A 21,411-nucleotide genomic window follows, 5' to 3' on the forward strand; every position below is an offset into this window, starting at 1 on the left:
TCTAAAATTTAGACAATGTCCAAACTAGCTACCCGTTATCCACATTTGGACAACCAAGCCACAATGTCCAAACCAGAAATGCTGGCTCATGATCTCGTCCATGCACCAATTCAGAGCAATTGGAGGACGTCCGCAGGGAGGCAGCTGCGCCGACGCTGGTCACGGAGGCTGTTGCGCCTGGACCGCCGCCTCATCAGGGTTGAACCTCTTGCTATTGTTTATTTCTTGTAAATTATATAGGGTGTTGCTACTGCTGAAGCTAAAATAATTTCGCGGGTGGTTTAATTATATAGGTCCATCTCATATGTCCGTTTAACCACAAACCGACAGACCCGGACGATTTGGGGTCGTGCGCTGGAGTTGGCCTTAACTGCGCCCCAAGATCAAGATCTTTCTTTGGCAGGCCTTTAGGGGCTGTTTGCCTTCGGCGGACCAAATCCGCGAGCGGAATGACCCTAGTTCTGATCGTTGCGCCTTGTGCTCTCAGTTGGAAGATGTCGGCCACATTTTCTTTGGATGTGTGTTGGCCAACACGGTTTGGTGTTGCGTTCATGCCTGGCTTAATGTCTCCTGGCCCCAACTCCTTTCATGAGCTTCGGCTTCTTTCATCTGGGCTCCAGGACGGTCCAAACGTTTGTTTTGGGTCGGCGTTGGCTCTTTATGCTGGTCGCTTTAGACTACAATAAACAAATTCATCATTGAGGGTGTTTTTTCTAACAAACCTGCTTATGTCCTGTTTAAAATGTATCTTTTTGCAGCAGTGAAAATTATTGACTAAACCTGATGATCGGGACTCCCTGAGATGCTGATTGCTAAAGTTCGAGCGTCCACCAACTCTTTATCGTCTCCAGCGGATGATGATCCTGCCTAGTCTTGCCGTCCTCTGTTTTTAGGAGTAGGTTGTTGGCCTGCGTGCCTATGTTATGTTTTTATGCTGGCCCGCGTGTCTGTTGGCCGGTCTTATTTCTCGTGATTGTCCTGGATGTTGGTTGGTTGTCCTGTCTGTTATGTCTTGCTACCCCTCGTGGCTTTATTTGTAAAGTCGGGCTCATGCCTTTTTTTTAAAAAAGACGTCGTTTAATAAAATAATTGAGTATTGAAGTTTAACTTGGTGGATCAAATTAAACGGATTTGGTCAAAAAGAAAATTAGTGAGTTAAGTTTAGGGGATCGATTAGAAACGGCCTTTTTTTAAAGTAGTGAATATACTTTGCTAAATGATACTCAGACCGTGTAGTCCTCTAAATTATAGTAATTGGAAGAGATGCTCTAAGGATTTAAAATTCCTATGAAAATCCTTGGAATCAAAGGAACCCATACACGCTGTGGACAACTCATAAAGAGTGCTAGGTTTTAGTGATCCATAACTCTAATGTAGACCGAATGCTTGGTGCATATTCCTTTCTGTCGTTTATGTGAAGCTGCAGGGCATTTCCAGCGGCGGCAGTATCCCGTCCCCGCCACACAAATCAAAAGGAGCCAAGCCCTTCCCGGCCGGGGCGGCGAGTCTTGTGAGGGACACGTCCTGGACGCACAAATCGAGAGCGTCGACAGCAAACTTTGTCCGCGACCGGGAGGTCACTGTCAGTGTCAGCTACTACTAGCATCACCATCGTCGGCGCGTGTGAACTGCAATAAGCAACAGCAGCGTATGAATTGATGTATCGGTCGGAGTGGATGGAGTACAGAGTAACATTTGCTTGGTGGAAGAAGCGGGAACGGAACCACAGAAGGGGTGGAGGCCTGGCCTCAGAAGAGCATCCTGATGTAGAGCACCATCCACCCGGCGACGGAGAAGACGGCGCAAACGTACATCCAGAAGAGCACCGCCGCCGACTCCTCCCCGCAACCGCGCAGATTAGCGACGGCCCCTGCTCGAATCCAACGTACAGAGCAGAGCTTCGTTACTCATGCATGATTTAACCTGGTGCATGTATGCAACATCCATCCACGCGTGGCGGTTTAATTTGGTTGAGTTGGGTCGGGGACATGAATTGTTGTACCGGAGAGCACGGAGGTGGGCATGGAGTGCTGCAGGAGGAGGACGAACTTGAACATGGTGTCGCCCCTCGGGATGAACCCCAGCCTGTCCGCCAGGGCGACCATGCACATCCCCGCCGGTGGGACCAGCACCAGCCGCCCGATGATGATCGCCGCCGTCGTCCTCAGTCCCAGCTTCTTGCTGCCCGCACCCGGACCTGCATCGATTCCAATCAACAACACATACACGCTTTTCTGAGGAGTGCATATCTTTCTTGTACTCGTAGTAGTAATCATTCGCGTTCACTGATAACTGAGGTTACATGCATGCATGCAGGAGAGCACAGCGGACGGAGCTAACCATCGACGAGATTGCCTCCGAGGGCGAGCAAGATGCATGGGATCATTGCCCCCCTACAGGAAGGCAGCAGACCGTATTGTGTTACCATGCAGTAGTATCCTCTAAGGCACACTACGAGATTTGTGTATACTGCAACTGCAATATGAAATTGTACCCAAGAATGATGCAGGCATCGGTAAAGAAGAATAACGGGGCGTGGTTAGTCAGGACCAAGTGCTTCAGGGATGGCGTTGCTCCAATGGAAATCCCCAGTGCCTGACGAACATGTTGACAAACGTTGAATCACAGCGGTGGATGGAAAGGGCAGCCAGTGCAGAGTCTCTGTGTGAGCAGAATCAAACGAGCACTGTATTACAGTATTAATTACTCACCGAGGCAATCACCGGTGGTTGAAACACTCGCTTCAGCTTAAATTTCCGAACAAAGATGTGCAGGCTTTCCAGTGCCTGTCCAGTTTACAGGGCAGGTACCCTTCAGAAAACCATTCATCGGCATTTCGGAAGAACTTGTAACGACAGAACTACGGAAGAAAGAAAAACATCTTACTTTTGAGCACTTGGGAGCTTGTTCAGATGCACGCGACGTTAGCAGGGGAACTTGTTCAGGTGCAGGTGCGGCAGCCAGGGCCGGGGGAGGGGGCTTCTCCACTCTGCTTCCGTCGAAGGTTTCACCAGGCGGCGGCGCAAGCATCTGAAACACGTAGCTGTACAAGATGATCGCCCCGACCTGGCGGCCAAGGACACATACATGAGATCACACCTCACAACCCACAAGGGATGAAACGGGAACGCATATATGTTATGCTGTACCCATTGCCCAAAGGAGACGTATGCGTTGCCGTCCTGCTTGCATTTCTCAGGGTCGCCAAACGGGTTTGATGGGTCTCGACAGAGAGCGGCGATCAGGACAAGAGGCATGTTTCCATTGTTACCTGCATGCATGCACGCACACACCCATCACAAGCTCAGGACCCACGTATCAAACCATGGATCCACAAGCTGGCAGAATACGGCTTGCCTATGGCGATGTGGACAACGGTGAACTTGAAATATGGACGTGGCGGCTGTACAATGAACGCCACAAGAAGGCCCACTAGAGAACCAGACACTGTCCCCAGAACAATATTTAAAGGGATGTACCACCTGCAGAGTGTTGGAGATTAGTATATAAGGATTCTCGTCTCCATTTTTGCTCAGTGTTCTGACGGAGGAAAATCTGTAAGAAGTATCCACACTAATTTCATAGTATTCCAATTCGACCTAGCGTATTTTTCGTGCTAATTAGAGCTAGAGCTTACTGATACTTACCAGTCTAACAGTTTCTGCACTGTAATTGCTCGTCCAAGCTGAGTGAATATAAGGCACGGAAGTAGTAGGGAAAACACTAGCTGGAAACAACAACCGGATATATACAATTAAAACATGAAGAATACATATGAGAATGTCAGGAGCCGTAGGTAGGGACACAACTGTACTATGAGAATTTCAGGCCACTGACGCAATGAGTTCGTACCTACAGGTATTATTCACATGAATTAATATAAGGTGTCATATCGAGAAATAAGGATGACAGTGAACCTCCAGCCTCCTCAGCGATTTGGAGTTCCCAGCCGTTGGATCGTTTTGCTTGATGCAATCTCGGCCGTTCGATGCTCCTTAGGAAAGATCTTGGCCGTCGGATTGAACAGGAGCTCCTGTAGCAATGAATAGTTTCACCCCACTGTAAAGATCTCGTGCCATCGCCGATATTTTGGTGCCCCCACGAGGGTATTTTTGTCATTTCACATCTTAGGTCAACACGCGCCCTTTTCTGATTCGCTCCCTCCTCCCCAATCAGTGGTAGGGTTCGATCTCCTCGTTCGATTCGCTGCCCCCTCACTTCTCTCTCCCGCACATCTCTTTCTCTCGAGAGCCGCCGCCACCAGCCATCCTCCCCATCCGCCGCCGCCGCCAACCAGCCGCAGCCGCGCTACAATCCTCTCCATGTTCCTCTCCCGTGGCTGAGCCAGCCATGGCCGGAAGAAGCGCAAGTCCTCCGAGAAGCAGCCCAAGGGCAGCCGCCTGCCGCTCGGCGCCACCACCTCCCGTTCCTTCGTCCCCTCCGGGCGCCGCCCCTCTGTCGCCAGCTCCCCGCCGGTTCGAGATCCGCACAAGCCGCCGCTCGCCCCTTGCCTCGCCGCACCACCCTTCAACTAACCCGTTCTCTGCAGGTGGCCTCCGCCGGGGACGTGGATGGACGCGGGGCCGTCGGCGAACAAGGATGCGCATGCGAGGTGTGCGGCGCAAAGCAGCGGTCTCCTCCCTGTCGTCGCCAAGCGCCCTGCTGCCGTCGATGCCCTCTTGTCTCCTCCAAACAGGTTTGCTCCCTGACATCTCTCTCCCTCTCAATCTCTTCTTTCTATTGTTTCTTTTCTCAATCACACATAGATCAGAAAGCTCTTGATCCATCAAAACGCTGAATCATGTGCAATTGTTATAGTAGAAACTTCTTCCACTCCTGCAGTACTGATAAGCATTTTAATAAAAACATATCAAGTGTTTCCTAGAAATCGTACATCTAGACTATGTGGACTGAACATAACATCATTAACCACACAAATAGGGGAAGCATCGAGACCTTCAGCTAATTATCATACTCATATATTTATTGTTAAATAACAATCCCTTTGGCTTGATTCTTATCACATAGGAAACCTTTGTTCTGATGCCTAGACATGGCTTCTTTTTCAGGAGCATATACTTGCTGGTACATTATTTTTGTCTAATTTTGTAAAGAACGGCATGGAATATTTTTCTTGGGTTCATTCAAATAGTTGGGATTGACCTGCATGTGTTGCTTGTGTGTTTTGTATCTTTGTTGACAGAACATATGCTTTTATCTTATTGTGTAATGTTTCTTCTGTACTTGCTTTTTCATATTAGTTTGGAGGTGGTTCTCAGAAGGCATCCTCTTGGCACCAAAACTGAGAATGTTTAGATGTAAGTAACACTATCTCAAACAAATCATTTATCCTCAAGTCTGGTATTATGCCTTCATCAATGCCATATTATGCTGACAATTTTGAGGTAGCTCGTGCAACCCTGGTGTGGTTGATGTTTTTCTTGTACATTGTCTTATAGCACCCGTTCAGTACTCTGATCGTGTGAAATACTCCTGTTCAGGAACAAGTTGTAGAAGAGAGTATCTGCTCATAATAGAGATCTGCCTCCCTGCGACGAGGAGTTCATTATTTAAGTAGTTGTGCATGCCGTTTTCAGTAAGCAGAAGCATTACATAAATATTCATTTTGACCACAGGGCAAAAACAGAGGAAATTGATTGTATTTCCGTTTTTCTTAGGACCAGGAGTAGCTGCAGGGTATCACAGAACCAGTTCTTGTTGGAAATATGCCCTAGAGGCAATAATAAATTGATTATTATTATATTTCCTTATTCACGATAATCGTTTATTATCCATGCTAGAATTGTATTGATAGGAAACTCAGATACATGTGTGGATACAAAGACAACACCATGTCCCTAGTAAGCCTCTAGTTGACTAGCTCGTTGATCAATAGATGGTTACGGTTTCCTGACCATGGACATTGGATGTCGTTGATAACGAGATCACATCATTAGGAGAATGATGTGATGGACAAGACCCAATCCTAAGCCTAGCACAAGATCGTGTAGTTCGTTTGCTCAGAGCTTTTCTAATGTCAAGTATCATTTCCTTAGACCATGAGATTGTGCAACTCCCGGATACCGTAGGAATGCTTTGGGTGTACCAAACGTCACAACGTAACTGGGTGGCTATAAAGGTGCACTACAGGTATCTCCGAAAGTGTCTGTTGGGTTGGCACGAATCGAGACTGGGATTTGTCACTCCATGTAAACGGAGAGGTATCTCTGGGCCCACTCGGTAGGACATCATCATAATGTGCACAATGTGATCAAGGAGTTGATCACGGGATGATGTGAGTTACGGAACGAGTAAAGAGACTTGCCTGTAACGAGATTGAACAAGGTATAGGGATACCGACGATCGAATCTCGGGCAAGTAACATACCGATAGACAAAGGGAATTGCATACGGGATTGATTGAATCACCGACATCGTGGTTCATCCGATGAGATCATCGTGGAACATGTGGGAGCCAACATGGGTATCCAGATCCCGCTGTTGGTTATTGACCGGAGAACGTCTCGGTCATGTCTGCATGGTTCCCGAACCCGTAGGGTCTACACACTTAAGGTTCGATGACGCTAGGGTTATAGGGAAAGTATGTACGTGGTTACCGAATGTTGTTCGGAGTCCCGGATGAGATCCCGGATGTCACGAGGAGTTCCGGAATGGTCCGGAGGTAAAGATTTATATATGGGAAGTCCTGTTTTGGTCACCGGAAAAGTTTCGGGTGATATCGGTAATGTACCGGGACCACCGAGAGGGTCCCGGGGGTCCACCAAGTGGGGCCACCAGCCCCAGAAGGCTGCGTGGGCCAAGTGTGGGAGGGTACCAGCCCCAGGTGGGCTGGTGCGCCCCCCCACCAAGGCCCAAGGCGCATGGGAGAGTGGGAGGGGGCAAACCCTAGGTCCAGATGGGCCTTAAGGCCCACCCTAGTGGCGCCCCCCTCTCCTCCCCTTGGCCGCACCCTAGATGGGTTTGGGGGCTGCCGCCACCCCTGGGGAGGGAACCCTAGATGGGGGCGCAACCCCTCCCCTTCCCCTATATATACTTGAGGTATTTGGGGCTGCCATACATATGAGAATGTCTCTCTTTCGGCACAGCCCTACCCCTCTCCCTCCTCCTCTCCCGCGGTGCTTGGCGAAGCCCTGCGGGATTGCCACGCTCCTCCATCACCACCACGCCGTCGTGCTGCTGCTGGATGGAGTCTTCCCCAACCTCTCCCTCTCTCCTTGCTGGATCAAGGCGTGGGAGACGTCACCGGGCTGCACGTGTGTTGAACGCGGAGGCGCCGTGGTTCGGCGCTTAGATCGGAACCAACCGCGATCTAAATCGCTACGAGTACGACTCCCTCATCCGCGTTCTTGCAACGCTTCCGCATCGCGATCTACAATGGTATTTAGATGCACTCCCCTTCCCCTCGTTGCTAGATTACTCCATAGATTGATCTTGGTGATGCGTAGAAAATTTTGAATTTCTGCTACGTTCCCCAACAGTGGCATCATGAGCTAGGTCTATGCGTAGTTTCTATGCACGAGTAGAACACAAAGCAGTTGTGGGCGTAGATGTTGCCAATTCTTCTTGCCGCTACTAGTCTTATCTTGTTTCGGCGGCATTGTGGGATGAAGCGGCCGGGACCGACCTTACACGTACGCTTACGTGAGACAGGTTCCACCGACTGACATGCACGAGTTGCATAAGGTGGCTAGCGGGTGTCTGTCTCTCCCACTTTAGTCGGAACGAATTCGATGAAAAGGGTCCTTATGAAGGGTAAATATAAATTGGCATATCACGTTGTGGTCTTACGTAGGTAAGAAACGTTCTTGCTAGAAACCTATACAAGCCACGTAAAAACTTGCAACAACAATTAGAGGACGTCTAACTTGTTTTTGCAGCATGTGCCTTGTGATGTGATATGGCCAGAAGATGTGATGAATGATATATGTGATGTATGAGATTGATCATATTCTTGTAATAGGAATCACGACTTGCATGTCGATGAGTATGACAACCGGAAGGAGCCATAGGAGTTATCTTTATTTTTTGTATGACCCGCGTGTCATTGAATAACGCCATGTAAATTACTTTACTTTATTGCTAAGCGCGTTAGCCATAGAAGTAGAAGTAATCGTTGGCGTGACAACTTCATGAAGACACAATGATGGAGATCATGATGATGGAGATCATGGTGTCTTGCCGGTGACAAAGATGATCATGGTGCCCCGAAGATGGAGATCAAAGGAGCAAAATGATATTGGCCATATCATGTCACTATTTGATTGCATGTGATGTTTATCATGTTATGCATCTTATTTGCTTAGAACGACGGTAGCATAAATAAGATGATCCCTCACTAAAAATTTCAAGAGACGTGTGTTCCCCTAACTGTGCACCGTTGCGAAGGTTCGTTGTTTCGAAGCACCACGTGATGATCGGGTGTGATAGATTCTAACGTTCGAATACAACGGGTGTTGACGAGCCTAGCATGTACAGACATGGCCTCGGAACACATGCAAAACACTTAGGTTGACTTGACGAGCCTAGCATGTACAGACATGGCCTCGGAACACAAGAGACTGAAAGGTCGAACATGAGTCGTATAGCAGATACGATCAACATGGAGATGTTCACCGATGATGACTAGTCCGTCTCACGTGATGATCGGACACGGCCTAGTTTGACTCGGATCATGTATCACTTAGATGACTAGAGGGATGTCTATCTGAGTGGGAGTTCAATAATCAGATGAACTTCATTATCATGAACATAGTCAAAAAGTCTTTGCAAATTATGTCATAGCTTGCGCTTTAGTTCTACTGTTTAAGATATGTTCCTAGATAAAATTTAGTTGAAAGTTGGTAGTAGCAATTATGCGGACTGGGTCCGTAAACTGAGGATTGTCCTCATTGCTGCACAGAAGGCTTATGTCCTTAATGCACCGCTCGGTGTGCTGAACCTCAGCGTCGTCTGTAGATGTTGCGAAACATCTGACATACACGTTTTGATGACTACGTGATAATTCAGTGAGTAATGCTGACGGTTTAGAATTGTGGCACCAAAGACAGTTTTTGAAACGTCGCAGAACATATGAGATGTTCCGAAGACTGAAATTGGGATTTCGGACTAGTGCCCACGTCAAGAGGTATGAGACCTCTGACAAGTTTCTTAAGCCTGCAAACTAAGGGAGAAAAGCTCAATCGTTGAGCACGTGCTCAGATTGTCTGAATACCACAATCACTTGAATCGAGTGGGAGTTAATCTTCCAGATGAGATAGTGATGGTTCTCCAAAGTCACTGCCACCAAGCTACTGGAGCTTGGTGATGAACTATAACATATCAGGGATAGATATGATGATCCTTGAGCTATTCGCGATGTTTGACACCGCGAAAGTAGAAATCAAGTAGGAGCATCAATTGTTGATGGTTAGTAAAACCACTAGTTTCAAGAAGGGCAAGGGAAGAAGGGATACTTCATGAAACAACAAATCAATTGCTGCTCTAGTGAAGAATCCCAAGGTTGAACCCAAACCCGAGACTAAGTGCTTCTGTAATGAGGGGAACGGTCACTGAAGCAGAGCTACCCTAGATACTTGGTAGATGAGAAGGCAGGCAAGGTCGACAGGAGTATATTGGATATACATTATATGAATGTGTACTTTACTAGTACTCCTAGCAGCACCAGGGGATTAGATACCGGTTCGGTTGCTAAGTGTTAGTAACTCGAAATAAAAGCTGCGGAATAAACGGAGACTAGCTAAAGGTGAGATGACGATATGTGTTGGAAGTGTTTCCAAGGTTGATGTGATCAAGCATCGCATGCTCCCTCTACCATCGAGATTGGTGTTTGCGTTGAGCACAAACATGATTGGATTATGTTTATCGCAATACGGTTATTCATTTAAGGAGAATAATGGTTACTCTTTTATTTGAATAATACCTTCAATGGTCTTACACCTAAAATGAATCTCGATCGTAGTGATACACATGTTCGTGCCAAAAGATATAAAATAGTAATGATAGTTCCACATACTTGTGGCACTGCCATTTGAGTCATATTGGTATAGAACGCATGAAGAAGCTCCATGTAGATGGATCTTTGGACTCAGTCGTTTTTGAAAAGATTGAGACATGCGAACCATGTCTATTGGTATATATGCATGAAGAAACTCCATGCAGATGTATCGTTTTGACTCACTTGATTTTGAATCACTTGAGACATGCAAATCATACCACATGGGCAAGATGACTGAAAGGCCTCGTTTTCAGTAAGATGGAACAAGAGAGCAACTTATTGGAAGTAATACATTTTGATGTATGCAGTCCAATGAGTGCTGAGGCATGCAGTGGATATCGTTATGTTCTTACTTCACAGATGATTTGAGTAGATGCTGAGTGTATTTACTTGAAGAAACACAAGTCTGAATTATTGAAAGGTTCAAGTAATTTCAGAGTGAAGTTGAAGATCGTCGTGACAAGAGGATAAAATGTCTGTGATATGATCATAGAGATGAGTATCTGAGTTACGAGTTTGGCACACAATTAAGACATTGTGGAAAGTGTTTCACAATTAATACCGCCTGGAACACCATAGTGTGATGGTGTGTCCGAACATCATAACTGCACCCTATTGGATATGGTGCATACCATGATGTCTCTTATCGAATTACCACTATCGTTTATGGGTTAGGCATTAGAGACAACCGCATTCACTTTAAAAAGGGGCACCACGCAATTCCGTTGAGACGACACCGTTTAGAGAAACCTAAGTTGTCGTTTCTTAAAAGTTTGGGGCTGCGATGCTTATGTGAAAAAGTTTCAGGCTGATAAGCTCGATCCCAAAGCAGGTAAATGCGTCTTCATAGAATACCCAAAACAGTTGGGTATACCTCCTATTTCAGATCTGGAAGCAAAAGTAATTGCTTCTAGAAAACAGTTCCTTTCTCGAGGAAAAGTTTCTCTCGAAAGAATTGAGTGGGAGGATGGTGGAGACTCTATGAGGTTATTGAACCATAACTTCAACTAGTGTGTAGCAGGGCACAGGAAGTTGTTCCTGTGGCACCTACACCAATTGAAGTGGAAGCTTATGATAGTGATCATGAAACTTCGGATCAAGTCACTACCAAACCTCGTAGGACGACGAGGATGCGTAATACTTCAGAGTAGTACGTGATCCTGTCTTGGAAGTCATGTTGCTAGACAACAATGAACCTACGAGCTATGGAGAAGTGATGGTGGGCCCATATTCCGACAAATGGTTAGAAGCCATGAAATCCGAGATAAATGGAACTTTGAGAAGAAGACGGACGTGGACGGTAATGTTACCGTCTATGAAGCTCGACTTGTGGCAAAGAGTATTTCCACAAGTTCAAGGAGTTGACTACGATGAGATTTTCTCATCCGTAGCGATGCTTAAGTCCGTCGGAATCATTTTAGCATTAGCTGCATTTATGAAATCTGGCAGATGGATGTCAAAACAAGTTTCCTTACCAGTTTTCGTAAGGAAAGGTTGTATGTGATACAATCAGAAAGGTTTTGTCGATCCTAAGGATGCTAAAAGGTATGCTAGCTCCAGCAATCCTTCCATGGATTAGAGCAAGCATCTCGGAGTCAGAATATACGCTTTGATGGAGTGATCAAAGTTTTTGGGTTTATACAAAGTTTGTTAGAAACTTGTATTTACAATAAAGTGAGTGGGAGCGCTACAACATTTCTGATAAATATATGTGAATGACATATTGTTGATCCGAAATGATGTAAAATTTCTGGAAAGCATAAAAGGTTGTTTGAAAGGAGTTTTTCAAAGGAAGACCTGGATAAAGCTGCTTACATACTGGGCATCAAGATCCATAGAGATAGATCAAGATGCCCGATGATACTTTCAAAGAACGCACACCTTGACATGATTTTGAAAGAGTTCAAAATAGATCAGCAAAGAAGGAGTTCTTGGCTGTGTTACAAGGTGTGAGTATTGAGTAAGACTCAAGACCTGACCACAGCAGAAGAGAGAGAAAGGATGAAGGTCGTCCCCTATGCTTTAGACGTAGGCTCTACAGTATGCTATGCTGTGTACCGCACATGAAGTGTGCCTTGCCATGAGTTGGTCAAGGGGTACAATAGTGATCCGGGAATGGATCACATGACAGCGATCGAACTTATCCTTAGTATCTAGTGGACTAAGGAATTTTCTCGATTATGGAGGTGAAAAGGAGTTCGTCGTAAAGGGTTACGTCGATGCAAACTTTGACACTAATCCGGATGACTCTGAGTAGTAAACCGGATTCGTATAGTAGAACAGTTATTTGAAATGGCTCCAAGTAGCGCGTGGTAGCATCCACAAGATGACATAGATATTCGTAAAGCACACACGGATCTGAGAGGTTCAGACCCGTTGACTAATAACCTCTCTCACAAGCATAACATGATCAAACCAGAACTCATTGAGTGTTAATCACATAGTGATGTGAACTAGATTGTTGACTCTAGTAAACTCTTGGATGTTGGTCACATGGTGATGTGACCTGTGAGTGTTAATCACATGGTGATGTGAACTAGATTATTGACTCTAGTGCAAGTGGGAGACTGTTGGAAATATGCCCTAGAGGCAATAATAAATTGGTTATTATTATATTTCCTTGTTCATGATAATCGTTTATTATCCATGCTAGAATTGTATTGATAGGAAACTCAGATACATGTGTGGATACATAGACAACACCATGTCCCTAGTAAGCCTCTAGTTGACTAGCTCGTTGATCAATAGATGGTTACGGTTTCCTGACCATGGACATTGGATGTCGTTGATAACGGGATCACATCATTAGGAGAATGATGTGATGGACAAGACCCAATCCTAAGCCTAGCACAAGATCGTGTAGTTCGTTTGCTCAGAGCTTTTCTAATGTCAAGTATCATTTTCTTAGACCATGAGATTGTGCAACTCCCGGATACCGTAGGAATGCTTTGGGTGTACCAAACGTCACAACGTAACTGGGTGGCTATAAAGGTGCACTACAGGTATCTCCGAAAGTGTCTGTTGGGTTGGCACGAATCGAGACTGGGATTTGTCACTCCGTGTAAACGGAGAGGTATCTCTGGGCTCACTCGGTAGGACATCATCATAATGTGCACAATGTGATCAAGGAGTTGATCACGGGATGATGTGAGTTACGGAACGAGTAAAGAGACTTGCCGGTAACGAGATTGAACAAGGTATAGGGATACCGACGATCGAATCTCGGGCAAGTAACATACCGATAGACAAAGGGAATTGCATACGGGATTGATTGAATCCCCGACATCGTGGTTCATCCGATGAGATCATCGTGGAACATGTGGGAGCCAACATGGGTATCCAGATCCCGCTGTTGGTTATTGACCGGAGAACGTCTCGGTCATGTCTGCATGGTTCCCGAACCCGTAGGGTCTACACACTTAAGGTTCGATGACGCTAGGGTTATAGGGAAAGTATGTACGTGGTTACCGAATGTTGTTCGGAGTCCCGGATGAGATCCCGGACGTCACGAGGAGTTCCGGAATGGTCCGGAGGTAAAGATTTATATATGGGAAGTCCTGTTTTGGTCACCGGAAAAGTTTCGGGTGATATCGGTAATGTACCGGGACCACCGGGAGGGTCCCGGGGGTCCACCAAGTGGGGCCACCAGCCCCAGAAGGCTGCGTGGGCCAAGTGTGGGAGGGTACCAGCCCCAGGTGGGCTGGTGCGCCCCCCCACCAAGGCCCAAGGCGCATGGGAGAGTGGGAGGGGGCAAACCCTAGGTCCAGATGGGCCTTAAGGCCCACCCTAGTGGCGCCCCCCTCTCCTCCCCTTGGCCGCACCCTAGATGGGTTTGGGGGCTGCCGCCACCCCTGGGGAGGGAACCCTAGATGGGGGTGCAGCCCCTCCCCTTCCCCTATATATACTTGAGGTATTTGGGGCTGCCATACATATGAGAATGTCTCTCTTTCGGCGCAGCCCTACCCCTCTCCCTCCTCCTCCTCTCCCGCGGTGCTTGGCGAAGCCCTGCGGGATTGCCACGCTCCTCCATCACCACCACGCCGTCATGCTGCTGCTGGATGGAGTCTTCCCCAACCTCTCCCTCTCTCCTTGCTGGATCAAGGCGTGGGAGACGTCACCGGGCTGCACGTGTGTTGAACGCGGAGGCGCCGTGGTTCGACGCTTAGATCGGAACCAACCGCGATCTGAATCGCTACGAGTACGACTCCCTCATCCGCGTTCTTGCAACGCTTCCGCATCGCGATCTACAATGGTATGTAGATGCACTCCCCTTCCCCTCGTTGCTAGATTACTCCATAAATTGATCTTGGTGATGCGTAGAAAATTTTGAATTTCTGCTACGTTCCCCAACAGTTCTCTCATTTGTTCTGCAATGCAGTAGGCACACTCCACAATCTCAGTTCCTACTCTTTGTTATGCGCTGAGAGGAGGGAAGAAGGACATTGCGGTCGCAGCCCTATCGGCACCGTTCTCACCTGATTCACCCACAACACGTCATGCAGGTGATCTTCTCTATTGATATATTAAGATTATTGACTGCATTTCTTCTCTATGTTTCCAAACATTGTATATATTGTGTGCCCATGATGAAGTTTTTTCATTTCTATCTCCTGTAGCAATAGTCTCTTGTTCTTGCAAAAATAGGCAACTGTGTATATGATTGGGCATAATCTGTATACTGAGCACATCATATGTTCCTCTACCTCCACCATTTGGTCTTGCATGCATGGGAAAACTTTATATGGGTTCTGGCTACAATAAGTTCTATTTCTATGGATACTGGAGTAACATTGGTTGATGGTCTTGATGGTTTCGCTGGTGGTGTTGCTACTTTGGCACTCATTGGATTATCTGTCGCCGCGGCAACCATGTTCTCTGTTTTGAAAGCATATAAGATAAGAACATATTTCTTAGTTATTTTGGCACTGCCATCCTTTACATTACAGGGTGTTTTACATGACAAACAATGAGGATATTATCTACATATGCAGATTTGTTAGTTAAATTTACTGCATCTTTGAAACCTGCAGTTGTTTACTAATCTCTTAAATCTTTAAGCTGTGTGCTTCATTCCTTTAATTTCAGGACTAGAAAGGTGCAGCTAAATAAGAGTTGTTGGCAACATCGTTAATCATGTGTTTAATCATTTGTGTGGAGTAGTATTAGTGTCCTTGCTGGCAATGGTTGACAGAAATCCCTGTAAGAACTTTATCCTACATGCCATATTTCTCTTTGTTTTTCCTTATTTCCGTTTCCTCTGTTTCTTCTAGCATATTTTCATGTTTATTTTCAGTCAAAAGAATTAGAGATGGAGCTTGGGCCAACAATCTCTGAGCAGAGCAGCTGTGTGCCTTTCAAATATGCCTTTAAAGTTCAGCTTCTTAATTGTATAGAACCGTCGAAACTATTAATTTGTTGCTCCGGTAGACTGATTAATTGACCTTGTGTTTCTCCCTCCTGGGCAAGTTTTCTATCGCATACACACGTGGGTTGTTGTAATAGTAGTAAAAAAAGGAAAAATAAGACGGATTTAATAGTAGTCATATTAGTTGTATGGATATCAGTTCATTTTATGCAGAAGCAAGTTTTACCGCTAAATTGGAAGGAATTCTCTGATCGACCGAAACAAACTTTTGGCACACAGCAGAAAATTCCGAGAAACATTTATTTTCACAAAGTTGGGTACTTCTGTTAGTTGAGAAGACATTACAGTTGCGCTACAGTCAGGAGTAAATGTTATTCTTCCTCTGATATATTGCAACAAATTCAGTTTATGCGTCCTCCGATTATTTCTTCTGTTTTTTGGCCTTGTGCTTTTAGCAGTACATGGTCCAGTAGTAATCGGGGACTCAGGGGAAGGGCAGTTCTATCTTCTATGTGAGGTTGACTACTTCTGATTCGCATGTCCTTCTGAATCAGCTATGTATGAAAGCAGAGGCCCTCCAAATTAGATGGTAGTGTTTAGAATTAGTGATTTATCCCATGTGAATTGACCTTTTCCCTGTTCTTTCATCCTTTTTGTTTAGAGTTAATGATTTATCCAGTGCTGCCCATTGCATGCTCACCAGACTTTTTAAAAAGCTTCATCTTAGTTTGCTAAATGTTCTTTCCTACTGAACTAGCTTCAGAACGATTGGTTGGTTTATTAGCCATTTGATTTTTTTGTGCATTTCACGTTTGCTACTAACAAATATTCAAAAACAAATAGTGTTCCTGTCAACTAATTTTGGATCTTATTTGTTGTAGATCCTCTGTTCTTGTTCTCTGTGCGCCGGATCTGTTGCTGCGGCCCTCGATCTGTACGTGTTTTTCCCTGACCGTCCCAGTCGTGGTTGCCTGGAGCTCATGCTTGATTTGCTCTTTTTCCCTTGCAGGTTCGTCCACTGCGGGTGCTCGTGCTTCTGGTCGATTCGTACTACTACGTCGGTCATCGTTCTGCAGGTCGATCCCTTTTCTTCTTCTCTTCTCAGTTCTCCAACCATTTGCTTGCTTGCGCTCTTGTTGGTAGAGGCCTGGCATCAAGGAGTATATTACTGTTTGCTTGTATTTTTGTTCTTGCTCAGCTGGATCGACTATGAGATGGAATCATGGTTTTTTGTCACTTCTATGGATTCTGGTGGGGCCTATTTTTCTTTTTGTGTGTTTCTTCTATGCCCTACAAGTGAGCTGTTGATTTGCTTGTTGGCGCTGCTCACATCATGTGGGGGAGATTTTCAGGTCTAGCTGGTTTCAAAGAAGCGGTCCTTCTTTGTCTTTGTTGTTTTCCTGGTACTTTGCTGTCAAAGTGATACTTTCATATAGCTACATTTCAAAGAGTACATCTTGGTTGCTTTGCTTGGTTTGATGGTCGTGTCCTGTCCTATACGTCTTGCTGTAAAGCCTTGGATCTACCTGTATCTATTTATCCAAGAGCACAAGCAAATCATTTTCGGTCATGCGTGCTTCCAGAGAAGGGGTTTCTCTTTCTCTTTTTTTAAATCTTGTTGGCGCTTTACTATCAAGCAGAGTCCTGGATCTAGCTACTTTTTGGCAAAGTGCATCTTTGTTTTCTTGCTTGATTTGTTGGCTGCCTCACTTTTTCTTTCTCAGGCAAAATATAATAGCCAAAAGAAAATAAAAGATGTACAACATGAACAAATCTAAACCGTGGCTAGCCAAAAACAAATTGTTAGAAATGGGGTTGTTAGAGGTGGCTTGACATTTTAAAATGACAAATTAAAATGATTGTTTTCCTTATTTTGAAGTGGTAGTAAATAGCAACTACCTGGCAAGACTCAACTAAGGCTAAGTGCTTCAAAGGCTTATTGTATTGCTACATGTTTCTGTTTCTTATCCACTCACCCATTGTAGTGCAAGTTTGTGTTCTTGGATTTCTTTCCCTCCATTTCTTTTTTTGGTGAGCGGGTGAGCTAATTGGGCTACTTTCCTCTAGGTCTGTTGCAGCAATTGAATGCTTCAAAGGATTTTAGTGGAGTTCATTGTAGTTGGGTCGCGAATCTCCAACTTGCTTCCATGTCTTTTCTCACTGGAGACACCTCCCGTCGGCGATGGCGATGACCGCTACCCTGCTCCTCTCCCAGCAAAGTCAGGTCTACCTCTCCTGTGAAGGTAATGCCATCTTTGTCTCTTCCTTCAGTTTTCCTCTATTTTTTGTTACATGACTTTGTGGTGCTTAGTGTATGTATCATCTCCTCCTGTCAATTGCTTGAACAACTCTGCTACATGTGATTGCATTAGCAAACTCCATTTTTTTGTATGTAGAAAAACAAAGGAAACTCTATTTTTGTGTAAATACAAACAAATGAAACTCCATTTTTTGTGTAATTACAAACTAGAGAATTTTAGATGGCGAAGACTGCTACCCTGATCCTAAGAATCTACTGACATTTCACCAAATCCTGTTATACTTTTTTTATCAGCAGCAGATACTTGTTTAATTTGTCTTTAGAATTCCATGTAATGACCATACTGATCCTTCTATTTTAGATGTAGCAGAACACATGTTCGTAATTGATACACCTAGGCTCAGCTTCTCTATTGGTATGAAGGCGTGGAGCGTGATTCTCTTGTTTTCAACTCGAGGCGATCAGGTAGGCCCATATAGACACAGTAAAAGGCCTATTTCTTTGTTCCATGCCTTACAAAAAACAAGCAAGGCTGGCATAATATTTCTGGTTCCCTTCTATTGTGTGTCAAACAATACCTTGCGGCGCAAGAGGAGGCGTATTCTACCACGAAACTCTGGGCAACAAAAACTTCACCAAGAAAAGGCTTTCACTATTAGCCCTATATGTTAGATCCAAATGCCATTCTATAGCACTAATCTTTATGCCATTCTCTGTTAGATCAAAATGTTTCTCTGTTAGGCCCGTTTCTCTGTTATGTTAGATCAAAATCTTGCTTTGTATGAAAAAAATGGCATTCTCTGTTAGCCCTATATGTGGTTTGCTTGCTCAATATCGATCTCATTACCGCTTTGTTTGCTTCTGCTACTATATAGCACTAATCTTTATGCCATACTGCTCTTAATCAAGCTAAATGCTTCTGCTTTGTGCTCAACTCCTATTGCTATTAATCAGGATAAATGCTTCTGCTTTATCATAGGCCAGTAAACATGCTAAGCTTGCCTGGCTGGCACACACGCTTAGGCACAACAATCGGCCCCGGCACCGCGCGCCAAGGCGCGCTGCAGGTCATTTATATAGCATCTCTTATTTGTATATTATTCACATATAGCATCTCATTTCTTGGTTGATTGCTTATATATATTCAGCTTCTGGCTCTTTTGCTCCCAAGCTGGCCTCGCTTTCCTCGGTGGTCAGCGGGAGAAGCATGAGGCGCTGCACCTCTGACCCCGTAGTGCTCAGCTCCAATTCATCAGGGAGGCCAGCGGCAAGCATCAAGTTTCCCTTGGTGCTTCCTCATCAAGGAGGACGACTCGGGCAGCGCCGTCCTCAAGGTCCTCGCTGCTTCGACCCGCCTCTTCCGTGCACTTTATCCTTCCCTATTTCTCTTACCGTCGTCGTGCTCGTGCTGCTGCTGATCATAACCTAGGTTGCTATCACTCCTCGGCACTCCGCAGGATAGGCACAGCCGCCACCACACCGCAGAGATGGACGAGGATGTGATGCTGCTCCTTCTTGTGGTGTATGCGTTGGCGTGGCTTGCGGTAGTGAGGCATATCCTCGTGGGCAATGCTATTTGAAGACCATTCAAGTGATTTAAAAGAGAAAATGTCCAGAATGTAAGGAGGTTGAAGATGACGATCAAAAGATTGACATATTAAGCCACTGCCAAGATGCCAATAATGCTTGCCCCTGCCATTAGTAATACCCTTGCTCTTCTTTATGAAATCTTTCCTATTATATATTGATGCATCAACTATCGGTGCAGATTGCGAGATCCCTATTTAAATGCATTCCCTATTTAAATGCATTACTCAGCGGCTGGCCGTGCATATATGTTCCCACCCATCTTATCAATTGTAGGCTTAGAATGATTTATTTCGTCCAAGTGTTGTTCGTCAACAATTCCTTTGCATATGTCCCACCCATCTTATCAATTGTAGGCTTAGAATGATTTGCTTCGTCCAAGTGTTGTTCGTCAACAATTCTTTTGTTTGTTCATGTCGATTCTGGTTTTAGAGGACACATATATTTTGGTAGGAAGTGACTTGTTCTTATGTTTATTTCTGGTATGTACGCAGTAACTAATGTTCCAGATTATGAAATCCCTATTTAATGGATCACTCGGTAGTTGTCCTGTATAAATGCATATGCTAAATCTGGATTCCTACTAACTTGGGACCGGCATCCTCGCGCCAAGGCGCGGTACCGATCTAGTGTAATGTTATTGTGATTGAAGCTAAGTACGCAGGGCCCATTTATCCTCCTTTAAAAACAGATAACCATATATATGTAGTCTGCCCATACATAATTTTGTGCTACGTATAGATTTTCGAAGCCATCGATAGAGGTCTAGTCCATTGAGAATAATTTGAGGTGAACGTTTTCTGAAAGACCAGACGCGCATGGATATGGAATTTGCTCACCCCGTTGAGAAGCTTGCGGCCGTTGGCGTCGAGGATGCCGATGTACCTGGTGGCCATGAGGAAGCCCATGAAGCACAATGTGAACACCTTGGCGATCGGCAGCACCGCAAACTTCATCGACGTCAGGATCGACTCCCCGGTGCCGCCGCTCACCATCGCTTCCATCAGCGACATCTCCATCATGTATGCGCCACCACGTCGACGGCGAATCGGCAGCGAGGTAGCCAAGAGCAATGCAAGAACGCATGCATGCACGCACGCAGTTGGTCAAACGCCGTGTTTAATTACCTCCCGTTTCCTCGGCGGCCGTGCTTCTCTGGATCTCAATCGATGAATTCGGGAGTGCGCGGCTGTTGGTGGTCGACGTGGGGGGCCTAGGCCGATGCGCCCGGGCGCTGCGGAGATGCATGGCGGGGAGCGGAGCGGAGTAGAGCGCGAGCATGTGACGGGTCCTTCATTGCCGCTGTCTCGCGGCCTTGCACTAACTTTGGGGCTCAATCTAACCGTAAGATCAAAGTATATGTATAAAGTTGAATCACTTATTTTGAGACGAAGGGAGTATAAAAAAAATCTAAATAAACTCTTAACCGTAAGAGCATCTACAGCCGGACTTGACAAATCCGGCCTCTCAAACGCCGGGGCACTGACCGGTCACCCCCCAAATAATGTAATCCACATCCGACCACCTAAATTATCATATCTCAAATCTATACAAACTCATGCAACTACGTCGATGCACACACATTGTCCGGTTACCCCATCACTACTACTAAACATGCCATCAGACTACCAAAATTTGGCATGTTTGACTATGATGGAGTTCATCCACGGCTGCCCTTGCCCTTCCCGGCGCCCTTGCCGTCCTTCTCGCGGAAGTACCGGTCGAAGACGCAGTACGGATTGAACCGGATCTGCTCGTCGTCCGAGTTGTCCTCGCCATCACTACTAGGGAAAAGCTTATACACAGGATCTTACCAGCAGCGAGTTTTAAATTAAGGCGCTGCCTGCAATGTAGCAGTAGCGCGCTCCGGCAATACTCGCTGCTGAAATAAACGTAGCAGTAGCGCGCCTCCTCCAAGCCGCGCTACTGCTACAATTCCCACGACCCTGCCGTGAAGCTAGTTCTAGCAGCAGCGCGTTAATTCGGAGCGCGCTACTGCTAGGTAGTTTAGCAGTAGCGCCTTTACCTTTAGAGCGCTACTGCTAAAACTAGCTATCTCCCACCCCCCACGCTCTCCTCTATCCGATCCACACTCACACTCACACTCACTCCATCTCCCCCTCAACCCCCCCGCGCGCCGGTCCTCCCCCGCCAGCCGCCGTCGCCTACCCCTCTTCCTTCTGCG

The 21,411-nt window shown here is 45.9% G+C and overlaps 2 protein-coding genes across 6 annotated transcripts; one reads left to right on the forward strand and one right to left on the reverse strand.

The window, feature by feature from the left end:
- Positions 1–1,220: 1,220 nt before the first annotated feature.
- Positions 1,221–20,248, reverse strand: LOC109740599 (protein PIN-LIKES 6-like). The gene is made up of 10 exons (XM_073496648.1): positions 20,066–20,248; positions 3,648–3,727; positions 3,358–3,482; positions 3,150–3,271; positions 2,887–3,066; positions 2,712–2,786; positions 2,495–2,595; positions 2,341–2,393; positions 2,003–2,197; positions 1,221–1,870 (listed from the first exon to the last, which is right to left on the reverse strand). Exons 1-10 carry the CDS (start codon positions 20,246–20,248, stop codon positions 1,749–1,751), a joined length of 1,236 nt encoding a protein of 411 aa, XP_073352749.1. The 3' UTR covers positions 1,221–1,748.
- Positions 16,230–19,449, forward strand: LOC120962979 (uncharacterized). Of its 5 annotated transcripts, XM_040387180.2 has the most exons (7): positions 16,256–16,313; positions 16,389–16,455; positions 17,447–17,622; positions 18,001–18,104; positions 18,619–18,706; positions 18,788–18,973; positions 19,069–19,449. In XM_040387180.2, the coding sequence occupies exons 3-7, from the start codon at positions 17,562–17,564 to the stop codon at positions 19,140–19,142; spliced, it is 513 nt and encodes a 170-aa protein (XP_040243114.1). In that variant the 5' UTR covers positions 16,256–16,313; positions 16,389–16,455; positions 17,447–17,561; the 3' UTR covers positions 19,143–19,449. The 5 variants fall into 5 exon arrangements, with proteins under 5 accessions (XP_073353458.1, XP_040243114.1, XP_040243113.1 ...); XM_073497357.1 differs by having other exon boundaries at positions 16,230–16,455; XM_040387179.2 differs by lacking the exons at positions 16,256–16,313; positions 16,389–16,455 and having other exon boundaries at positions 16,469–17,622.
- Positions 20,249–21,411: the final 1,163 nt, after the last annotated feature.

This window comes from Aegilops tauschii, chromosome 4 (assembly GCF_002575655.3).
Source record: "Aegilops tauschii subsp. strangulata cultivar AL8/78 chromosome 4, Aet v6.0, whole genome shotgun sequence".
In the NCBI taxonomy this organism is placed as follows: domain Eukaryota; kingdom Viridiplantae; phylum Streptophyta; class Magnoliopsida; order Poales; family Poaceae; genus Aegilops; species Aegilops tauschii.